Source organism: Medicago sativa, chromosome 1 (assembly GCF_051527215.1).
Source record: "Medicago sativa cultivar Bolivia chromosome 1, Bolivia_mono, whole genome shotgun sequence".
Lineage (NCBI taxonomy): Eukaryota > Viridiplantae > Streptophyta > Magnoliopsida > Fabales > Fabaceae > Medicago > Medicago sativa.
The window spans coordinates 49,670,127-49,682,240 of NC_140749.1; the positions used below are offsets into that span (position 1 = coordinate 49,670,127).

Consider the following 12,114-nt stretch of genomic DNA (forward strand, 5'->3'; position numbering starts at 1 on the left):
AACCATTCATCTAAACATACAATCCTAAACATACATCTAAACATGCATATTCTAGCTATATAGTGATGTGTGTGCATGTGTCGGTGCTTGTGTCGGTGTACATCATTAGAGTCCATTGTCCTTATTACATCATTGGCCTAGATACATTCTATGGTCTTGCAAGGAATTTAAATGACATGAAAGTAAAATATTACAAGAATTCCTAAGTTTTTACATTCTAAGTCTTGTATGAATTAAAGTGCAAGAAATGAAACTAAGATGGAAGAATGAAGTATGCTTATGAAACAATGAACAAATGGTTAGTGATGATAGGCACAAAATGATAGAAGAGATAGGCAAGAAAATATTAAGCAAATCAATGAAAATTAGCACTAAAAAGTGGCAAAGACATGCCTAAAATTTACCATGATATGAAAGCAAAATCATGACCTATAATTTTCATGTCCTTGCAAATTTCCAAAGGGTTTTATTTCAGCATATGACATGAAAATCACAAGGCCACATCAAGCTTCCAAAGTTTTGGCATACTTTAGACCTATTTTTACACCAATTTTGCACATAGTAATATTCAAACACATCACAACACAAGAAAGTAATATCATACACTACAAACAGCACCAAATATTCCAGATCAATAACAAATAATGCCCCAAAATTACTCTTCAAGCACCAATTATCATGAGCCAAAATATTGGAATTAAAATGTGCAAAAAAGACTTAACAAAATATGATAAAAAAACAACACAAATCACTCACAATTTCACATGTATTCTTTTTAACAATTTTCAACATGCAAAAGGTCAAAAGAAACAAGTCTTAATCACTCAAAACAAATGTAAAAGAAATCACAAGGTTTTTACAAGTTTTTCATCAAGATTTTCAACAAAAATTAAAGAAAAAAAACAATAAACCAAAGTAAAAATAATTCTCCAGTATTTCTTGATCAATCTTGACATGTAATATGTCAAAATTGATCAAAAAGTACAAAGAAAATTATAGGAATTTTTTAGGAATTTTTAAAGGACTTTTTGAACACGCAGGGGTGCAATTAGCAAAATATAACACACACACGCAGGAAAGGGGGGGTGTGAAAAGAATACTGGAAAAAAGAGCAAAAATTCGTTGGGCCTAAGAGGGAGCATGGGTAATGGGTTGGTATAATACAAACAAGCAAGTACCCCTTCCTTCTCCTTTTTAACCAACACGTGAGAATTCTTCTCACACCAAACTGCCGCCCCCTTCATCTTCTTCTCAGGCGAGCAATGGTTTTCCGACGCGGTGGCCGGTGGTGGCACCACCGCGTCGGAGTTTCAAAACTCCACCAAATCAAAATCTTTTTACATCTTTAATCATCCTTTTCTTCCTAGAACTCAAATACGAACTCGGATTTCGACGAAAAACAACGGATACAAGTAGATCTAAGCAACAACATTTGAAGCAAAATAAAACTTACCTCTGTTTCGCCTCTATTCTTGCTGTGCTCAACTCGATTCAGAATTGAATTCCTAAGCACTTGGAGTTCGAATCCACCACCGCCATGTCGTTGTTGAGATTCCAAGCTTCGGATTCCTTTTCTTTCGTGATTTGGTTTGCTCACTCCTTCCTTTCTTCATGCGATTCCAATCAGTTGTTGTTGCTGTCCCTCACGAACTCAGCTCCAACTTCCAATTGGCTTCGAGTCGGTGATTGAATTACGGTGACGATTTCATATGATTGATGAACAAGAATGATGAAAAAACGGGAATGGGATTGCGTGAGTAGAAACGGCGATGAATATGTTGATGGAGGCGTTGTTGAATTTCGGATTTGGTGGTAAATTAGTGGTAGATTGGGGAATTGTGGTTGTTTGTGGTGGTTTATGGAGTTTTTTGTGTGGTGGTTAGAGGTTATTAGAGGAGTTAGTTAGGGTGGTTTTGGTGGTGGTGAAAAGTTGTTAGAGTTGAGAGAGAAGGTGGTTAGGGTGGTTGAAGGTTGTTAGGGAGGAAGAAGGTGGTGGAGGAAAGTTTGTTAGAGATGAGAAAATGGGAGGGAAAAATTGAGAGAAAAAGTTTGTGATTTTTGTGAAAAAAATGGTGGAAAAATAATTAGTTGTAAAAAATGATTAGTTGTTGAAAATTGACCATAGGTTTGACTTATATAGGTGATGAGAGGGATGCTTGGACCAATGAGGAAATGCCACATGGACTTGACTTGTAACAAACTTTTGTGGACCAATAACATTTGGACACGTGGCACTTGGACTCTAACAAACTAAAAAAGGGATTAAAATGCAAATAATAAAAGTGCAAGGATTAAAATGAAAATTAAAACTAAAATCGAATTGAAAAAGTAAACTGACAATTAACGTAAAGCGAGACGATTAAAAACAACAAAGCAGATTAAAATGAAACAGAAATATGTGAAATGACCAAAACGCCCTTAGGGACTAAAACGACTAAAAATGACTCAGATGCAATTTAAAAATGGATTTTTAACAGGGAATTAAAGCAAGAATTCATACAAGCAAAATAAAAGACTCAGAGACAATTTTTAAAATTTAAACAGGGTTTTAACACGTGAAAAGACTAAAATGCCCCTAGGGGCAAAATTGACTCGAAATGACTTTAAATGCAATTTTTGAAATGGATTCTGACATAGAATTGAAACAAGGACTTATACAAACCAATTTAAAAGACTCAAACAATTTTCAAGGATTAAAATGAGTTGAATGCAGGAAATGACTAAAATACCCTTTTTCATGAATTTTGCAAATAACATTGAAATAAAATGCAGAGAAAGATGCAATTGATCAGAGACATATCAAATGACTTATAATGCAAGAAAAGAAGAATTGAACAAGTATTTTTAGGTCCAAAATTAGGGTATAACACCAAGGAACTTGATTTTTTGATTTGAAGGCGTGAACCACCAAGGAGGAATCTGTTTCCAACCAAAGATTTAGCCATTGTTTTACCTTAGCAATTTCTGTAGCTCTCATCACACCATGCATTTCAGCAATGAAGGAGGTTGAAACTCCCAAAGGTTCAGAGAAACATCCAATACAATCTGCTTCAACATTTCTAAAAACCCCTCCACAAGAGAAAGTGCCAGGGTTACCTGAAGATGCTCCATCAGTGTTGCATTTGATCCAAGTAGGGGGTGGAGGTTTCCACATAACTTCTGTAACATTTAGAGCCCTAGGGTGTCTGATGTTGACTTTAAAAGCTTTCAGAATGGTGAAATCCCTTATGGAATTGTTGAAGCTTTACTATTATCGTAACCTAACAAAGTTGTACTAGATAGTATTTATGAGATTGCTGACTTCCAATTGATGCAGTTGTTGTTAAATCTAGCTTCATTTCCAGCATACCAGATAAAGTTGATTAGGAAGACAATAACTGATTTTATGACGAACTTACACTGAGGGGACCAAGATCTATCACAAATACTCCATATATCATCAACTGATGTAAGTGGAAAAGAGGTGTTCAAGGAGGAAGCAAGCCAAGAACAAAGCTTAACAGCAAAAGAACAAGAGAAGAATAAATGGGATGAGGTTTCAATGCTATTGTAACACATGTTGTAGACTGGGGGAATTTGGCAACCTCTCTCCATTAGATTATCATTTCTTGGAATCTTATTATGCATCAGTCTCCACACCATCAAGGATTTTGATGGGGGATATCTGAGTTCCAAATAGTTTTAGTCCGGCTTAATTGAGGATGACTCTGAAGTTTTAATTGGCAAGCTTGCTTGAGATTCAATTCACCATTAGCAGTATGCTTCCATAATAGTTGGTCATCTTTTGGTTCCAAAGGGATAATAGCTTGTTGAACAAGTTGTCTTAAAGCAGGAAACATTTGATGAAGGAACTCAAGGATCTCCCAAATTCCATCAACAATGTAATCACTTACCAATGAAGTTAAATTCTGACTGATAGCTTCTAGAATCTGCAAAGCTTGAGAAAGTGGAGCACCACACCAACAATTATTCCAAAAGTTAATATTTTCTCCATTCCCCAACAACCACAAAGTGTTGTTGTTCATATCTTTAAACTCTTCTTTCATACTACTCCAAAGTGATGAATAAATATGATGCTTGATTGGCTTCGAGTTTCTAAAAACTCTATCTTTTAGGAGCAAAGCCCAATCTTCCTGTGAGTGAAGAGTTTTCCATATAAGATTAAGCTTGGTATATGAGTTTAAATTCTTTAGAGACCTCAAACTTAAACCGCCTTGAGACAAAGGCCTATAAACTTTCTTCCATGAAACAGTGATCAATTTCCTCTTTTCCACATCTCCACTCCAAATAAAATTTCTGATCCATCTTTATATATCTTTAATCAAAGAACAAGGCAAAGAATAAATTGAAATAGAATACATCATCATACTTTGAATAACATATCTCACTAGTTGAATTCTACCAGCCACAAAGAGTAGAGAGGCTTTCCATGCTGACAACTTAGCTTTGATCTTGTCTACTACAGGTTGAAGGTGAGATACTTTAAGCTTCCCTTTGAAGATTGGAACCCCTAAGTAGTCAAAAGAAGGATATCCTATATTGAAGTTCAACAACTGTTGTATTTGACCAATTCTATTAGTTGAAATTTCTCCTGGAAAAAAAGTTGATTTTGATGTGCTAATCAGTTGACCAGAATCTAAGGCATACCTTGTAAAAAGATCCTTAAGATGTTCAAGACCTGAACCATTACCCTTGCAGTACACCATGAGATCATCAGCATAAAAAGAATGTGAGGGAACTTGTATATTTCTAGGACCATTTATCATATTAAGCTTCCCCTTCATAACCAACTTAGAAATACCTCTACTAAGTACATCTTCTGCTAAACAAAAAAGAAGAGGGGATAGAGGGTCCCCCTGCCTAACACCTCTGGAACACTTGAAGAATCCTTGAGCCTTCCCATTAACAGAAATAGATAGAAAAGCAGACTTTAGAATGACATCTATCCAATTGCAGAATGTATCATTGAAACCAAATGCCTTCAATACTTTCAACAAGAAAGGCCACTCTAAAGTACCAAAAGCTTTAGATATGTCAATTTTCAAGATAAGTTTGCCACCATAAGATTTATTATGAAGAAGATTAGCAGCTTCAGATGTTGTACAAAGGCAATCTCATATGTTTCTATCATGCATAAAACCTTTTTGCTCTTTGGAAATCAAAGCTAGCATAATCTGGGCCAGTCTGTCTGATATGATCTTTGTAATGATTTTGAATTTGAAATTGGCCATCGCTATTGGTCTATATTGATCAATAGAAGTTGCATTTGGGATTTTTGGGATTAAAGAAATGGTATTAAAGTTAAAACCTGGAATAATCCACCCTTTTATGAAGAACTCCAAAACTGCATTCATAACAACATTCTGCACTATTGACCAGTAAATTTGAAAGAAGAAAGCTCCAAACCCATCAGGACCAGGTGTGTTATCTTTATTAAGAGAAAAAGCTGCTGCTTTAACTTCTTGAATTGTAGGTAGAGTTGTCAGCATAGCATTGATTTCATTAGTAATTAGATTTGGGATAACTTCATCTACAAGGTGATGTTCCTGCAAAACAAAGTTAGAACAAAACAAAGATTTGTAATAATTAAATATATGTGTGGAGATTTTCTGTGTTTCTGTGAGTGTTTGATCTTTATATCTCAAAGTGGTGATCAGTTTACTGGAGGTTTTGATCTTGGCAATTCTATGTGTAACGCCCTATTTCTATTGAAGCGATAAAACACGCGAATATAACAAATATTCAAGAAATAGACGCTACGTCTAACACAAAATCCAAAATCCAAACATACATGCATATATATATATATATATATATAATGTCTCAACAGTCACAGCGGAATATAATTCATACATCTCCCAAATATATATGCCTGAAGTAGATAAAATAGTCACAAGAAAGGGGGGGTTTGAATTGTGACCCTTTAAAAATTATCCTGAAACTTAAAAGTTATTCTCAAGTAGTTTACTTGGAATGGTTAAGTTAACTTTCTGAACTCAGAACGTTCTGAAGTTCATACACAAAAACTGATTAATAAAGTAAATGTGTTGGTGTGTGTTGTGTATACTGAAATTAAAGAGTATAAGGAAGAAAGAAAGAACACACAAAGATTTATAGAGGTTCACCCAATGTGGGTTAGTCCTCTCCTCACAATCTTGTGAGAGTTTCCACTATGATGCTTGAGATAACCTCTCAATTCCTGCACCTTACAATCTTTGTTCACCTAAACAATTACAATCCTGTATTCTCTAAGCCTCAGCAGGCTTGCACCTTCTTGCTAAGTTACCCACTTAGACTTTTACAACCTTTGCTCAAACTAACACTTTAGTACCCCTAAAGCTAGATGAGACTTAGTTACAATTTGTATGGAAGTTGAATGTTTGTGAATCAAACAGAGGAGGAAGAAGAGAAAGAAGTTTTCTTAGAGATAACAGAGAGTATTGATTTGCACTAAGTAATGAAAGCCTTAGAGATTGATCAATTTCAGTTTGCAAGAGCTTCAAACAAAATCAAAGTTGTTTTTCTTGTATGCTTTGCAATGGTGCAAGTAATGCTGAGCCTTTGAACTGTATTTATAGAGTCCTTGGGCTCATATAGCCGTTGTGGGGTGTCCAATGGTGTTATGCCATGTGTCCTGGGTCCCACAAGCTTTTACTTAAAATTCTGGGCAAACATTCTGATCTCTGATGAACTTCAGAATGTTGTTGCGTTCATGATGATCTTCATCTGGGTTCATCATGTTCTTCATCTGGGTTCATCATGTATGAATGAACATATGAATTTCTGGGCGTGTCATATGCTTTTCATATGAATTTCTGGGCAATAACCAAAGTATGGACTTTTCTTCATACTTCAGAAAGTTCAGTTCCCAGATCTGCCTTGGAACTTGGTGCAGGAGGATATAGTGGGATTCTGCATCTTCATACACATGCTTTGAGAGATTGTGTGGTCCTTGTACTGTACCAACTCTCATGCGTGTCTGTCTCTCATTGAGAAAGACAGATTTGTTTTGCCTTGGCTTTTAGCTTTTTACCTACTGTACTGTTCATGAGGTAAGCATGTGCTGAGCTGAACATTCTGATCATCAGAATGTTCCATTTGTTTCACTTAGGATGATTTGTAAGACTACTATTTGATGTAATCAAATCCTAATAGTGAAACACAATGAAGAGCAGTGAATATAACATCTAGGATGATATTCCTCTTTGGAATATTCCTAGGACTTTAATGTTCATAGTCTTAAATGAACATAAAGTATCCTTTTTGACATAATCCTTGTATATGCGTTTATTGCTTGATTGATCCATGCAGAAGTACTTCTCATGACATTTATTTATGTCACATGTGCCTTGCATGACCTTGATCCATGTTCTTGAGATTCTGGGCTTGTATAGAAGCAACCTTCTGATCTCTTGTGCGAACATTCTGATCTCTGAGCAACATTCTGACCTAACTTTCTGATCTCAGTGTTAGATCTTGAATTCAAATGTCCTTTGATTTCTTGATTCTTGGTATGATTTAAACCTTGTTCCTGTCTTAGTAAAACACTCAAGAGCACAAGTTAAATACCAAGGAAATAATCAAAGTCCATTAATTCTTTAATCATATTGGTTTATTATCTTTAAAATTAATTAGGGATTTTGCCTCAACAATGCCATGGTCAAAATACAACATCATACAAAAATCTTCCCAGTCCGACACGTGGACAAATCTCAATCAAAAATAAAATAAAAACCAACAAGACATAGCAAGACTCTACGACCTAATCAGAGCCCTAACTACAACACCAGACGATAACGGAGCAAGCTCCCGCTATCCAAGCACTCACCTCAAAGCAACTACTTTTGCAGAACGTCTACCCATCCATACAGACAGGTAGGCGGCAAAAACCATTGGGGGTAAGCATTACATTAATCATAATCAACAGATAATAATTGACATCGATAATCCAATTCATTTCTCAAATAGTTTGCATGAATAGTTAACATTAATAATCACATTCATACAACAATCCAAACATCACAACTAGCACTCATCAAACATGTTCATCACCAACAACATTTATAGTTCACATACCACAATCAAGACACCATTTCAATATGCAATGCGCCTATACTTGACACATATATGCATGTGGTACCATAACAACAACAATAGATGCCAACCGAACATCTAAGTAAGAGAACACCTCCTCTCTTACCAATCACCTATGTAAGAGAACACCTCCTCTCTTACATTTCACATACGACTCAACATGATCATGATGCATGGACATACAACAAGAACCCGACAATGCACAACTTCAACATAACAAATGCAAGAGTACACCTCCTCTCTTACAAATCACCAATGTAAAAGTACACCTCCAATTACATTGACTATCTCAACAACAATTGCATTATCAAGTATACATGTCCACACATTCAACAATCACAATCCACATAAGAGTCATCATCACACGCATCAACATCATCCTACCAAATATCACAACAATTCCATATACTTTTCACAAACCAAGTAAAATGGAACAACATATCATTTCATGATAAACATCACATTCAATTGTCCACAATCATCCACATATCATCAATTAATCATATAAAATCATCCAAGAAAGATTTATAAAGTCATCGGCTCAAAAGGCCCATTTTCAACAAGTTCGTCTCTCAAAAATCTTAACATTAGAAATAATTAAGCTATTGAGCCAAAACCAAGTAAACAAGTTCCAATGCCTCAACTAAGTATACCTCTAGGTCACATATAAGTGCATTAGAGAATACTTTGGCGTTTCACGGGCTAATTATAACGGAATCATGAGATTCACCAAGTTCGTCTCTTGGTAGCATTTTATAAAACCATACATTTATAAAATAAAACCAAGTTAGAACCCTCACACCATAAGTTGAATACTCTAAAATACCTTAATTGAACTCAAAGAACATAAGTTTGAAGTTAAGAATCAATCCATAAGGTTTGGGTCGACTTAAAAGTAGTTATGCAGAGTTTTGGTAAAATTTCTCTAAGACATCCTTAGAGTGTTTTCCTCATAACTTAAAATCCACGAATCATTTTCAAGTCAAACCAAAGCCATTGGAAAGCTAACAAAATTATCTAAAACTTTCGTGTTTACACCAAAGGTCAATTCAAAGCAGAAATGGGTGAAAAAGCACAAAAAATGCAGAAACCGAAGTTCTGTCAGCACGCACGGCCTGTGCCATGAACGGCACGGCCGTGCCAAGGAAACAGAAAGTTAGCACGGCCCGTGCCATGCACGGCACGGCGGTGCTCGATTGACAGCACATCTATTCCTTCGTTTTTCCGTTTTCACCATTTCACGCGTAAAACTCAAACCGTTAATCGGATTTCGATGTCGTTTTCGCCTATACGTTCCTGACACTTAGCTCTATCATAATCTACAAAAAATTCAAGTTTCAACCATCCCAAAATCATTTCTTCCAAACCTCACATAATCACTTATTTGCAAAAACGCTTAAACACCGGCATCTCACACGAAAAACCTGTTTTCTCCCAAACGACTCTACTAACACAATCACAACATGAAAACATAAATTTTACCAATTCCAATTCATCCAACAACATCAAAAACTCAGTCAACAACCTCATATATCAAAATTTCATTTGGGTTCTTCACATGAAAAACTTAACACAAACTTCACAAATTTGAACAACGACAACAAATCCCACCATAATTCATCATTTCAATGATACCCATTGCATCAATTCAACAACAACATATGTCAAGATAACAACAACATTTGAACATGAATTCATTCACAATTCTACAACCACAACTTCATTCATCATCAATTTCATGCAAAAACATATCATATTCATATCTACCCATTTTGACATACAAATTCAACAACAACATCACAATTATCATTCAATTCATGTACATAATCATGTCAACAACATTAAGCACGAAATTCTACAACCAAAATCAAATTAAGCACTTAACCACAATTATGTAAAGAATTAGGGTAGAAATTAAACTAAGGATTATGATTAAAGCCTAACCCCCTTGCCTTAATTCTTCACAATTATCAACTAGGGCTTCACTTTAGCTCCCAAAGCTTGAATCTCTAGCTCCCTCTAGCCTCCTCTAGATCTCCTCTCTTCAAACCCTTTTTTCTCCTCTTGTTCTTTTCTCTCTCTACCGCTATCTCTTCTCAATTGAAAATGTTGGTAAAAACCCTATCTCTCTACTAACAAGAGTTTATATAGGTTCAACTAATTGGGATTAACTCACAATACCTTAATGGACCTAACCCATTTCTATTCTAACCAAAATGTTACTACTCACTAAACGGTAAAATGTAACACTAATGGTCACCTACCGGTAATAAAATAATTCACCACAACCCCCTAGCACTTAGTAAAATAATACTAGCTCTCACTAAGCACTAAAAATAATCCTCAACAAAATTACAAAATTACCCCTACTCTCAAAATGACCAAAATACCCCTAAGTCCAAAATGACTAAAATACCCTTCTAACACAAAATTCTACAAATCCCAACCAAAAATACACACAGAGGAAAATAATCACATGAGAGCACATATAACACACATAAATAAATAATAAAATAAATCTAGCTAAAAATCGGGCTGTTACACTATGGAAGTATTTGGTATTTTTATGCCCATCAAGCTGCCATTTGAGGTTGGCTTTTTGTTTCCAAAAGGTTTCCTGATTAGTTAGGGCAAGGTCAAGGGAAGTTTGAGCTATTCTTTCATCATCAAGAAGGTCATCCCTGGGGCCAATAAGGTTGACATTACTTTGAATTTGATCCAGTTTATCTTCTATAATCTTAACTTCTGAATTAATATCACCAAAAACATCTTTATTCCACTGTTTAAGAAAACTTTTCAAATGCTTCAGCTTTGCATTTAAAATGAACATGGGACAACCAATAAAATTATTATTCCAACAAGAAACAACTATATCCCTGCAGCCAGAATGGAGACTCGACATTTGTTGAAACTTGAACTGTGAGGCAAAAGTTGTTGGGGTCACTTGAAATTCAAGCAAAAGTGGAAAATGATCAGATTTATTTTTAGTAAGAGTTGAACATGAAAGGGAGCAACACATGTCCAACCACGAAAGGGATCAAGGTTTCTAAGCAATTTGTTAGGGAGTTTATCAATATGCATCCATGGTTCAACTATCAACAAAAAATCAGGTTTGTGTAAATTTACAAGTCTTTTAAGAACCAATCTTGAAGAGGTGTTGGCCAGACCTCTAGCATTCCAAAGAGACTCTTCATTTGAAAGGTTTAGGATGATCAACCTTTCTGGATCTGGTTTGGTAAGCTCCCATATTCATATTCTGCAACCTTCTTTGTTCTTTCTTCTGGTTTCTTGTGGGAACAAGTTAAAAGTCATCAGTGTTGATACCATGTTGATGTTTATCTTCATCATGTGCCTGTTCTAATTCAGTTAACATTCTTGCTTCTGCGTCTTCATCCTCCATAATATTTGCCCATGACTGATTTATGAACGCCATATCCTGCTGAATTCTTGATGGAATTTCATTCCTACTAGCAGTTTCTGCTTCGCCTTCGTCAATATCTTCTTCTGGCATGTTCACTAACTCATGTTGCATAGCATCGACAAATTCAGATTCTTCTTGAGTGCTTTTAGTTTCCTGATCATCTCCATTCAACTCTTGATAATTGTCCTGATTTCTTAAGGCCTCCAATTCTTCATTAACTTCGGCCTCTAACACATTAGCTTGAACTTTCATCAATTCATCCAAGGCTAAGGCATGAAATCTATTATTTTGGATAACAGGGCTCGGATTTAGATGGGGTATATTGCTAGTACCTACTTCCTGATGGGGTACAGGGAGTTTACCTTTCTTATGGACCACTTCTGCGTTTTATGTTCTTGTTTTGTCTAAGATAATAGGATTTTCTACAGCAGTCCCCTGCTTTTTTCTGCCATCTTTCTTCTGGACATACTTTTGTCTAGGTTCCTTGTTGAAATTCTTGTTTGGAATGTGTTCAGATTGTACATGTAACACCCCATTTTCACAACATAAAAATTTCGTAAAATAAATCAGAGTTTCTCAACACAAACGAAATGTCACAT

The 12,114-nt window shown here is 35.6% G+C and overlaps 1 protein-coding gene across 1 annotated transcript; it reads right to left on the reverse strand.

The window, feature by feature from the left end:
* Positions 1–3,641: 3,641 nt before the first annotated feature.
* On the reverse strand, positions 3,642–11,767 carry LOC146955078 (uncharacterized). The gene is made up of 6 exons (XM_085747569.1): positions 11,419–11,767; positions 11,095–11,321; positions 10,637–10,873; positions 5,141–5,546; positions 4,389–5,008; positions 3,642–4,133 (listed from the first exon to the last, which is right to left on the reverse strand). The coding sequence occupies exons 1-6, from the start codon at positions 11,765–11,767 to the stop codon at positions 3,642–3,644; spliced, it is 2,331 nt and encodes a 776-aa protein (XP_085603695.1).
* Positions 11,768–12,114: the final 347 nt, after the last annotated feature.

Coding starts and splice junctions, on each gene's coding strand:
- LOC146955078 (XM_085747569.1), bottom strand. CDS start 11,767: ATGAAAGTTCAAGCTAATGTGTTAGAGGCCGAAGTTAATGAAGAATTG. Junction 11,322..11,418: donor TGAAGATAAACATCAACATG/GTATCAACACTG, acceptor TTACCAAACCAG/ATCCAGAAAGGTTGATCATC. Junction 4,134..4,388: donor TGGCTGGTAGAATTCAACTA/GTGAGATATGTT, acceptor CTTCACTCACAG/GAAGATTGGGCTTTGCTCCT.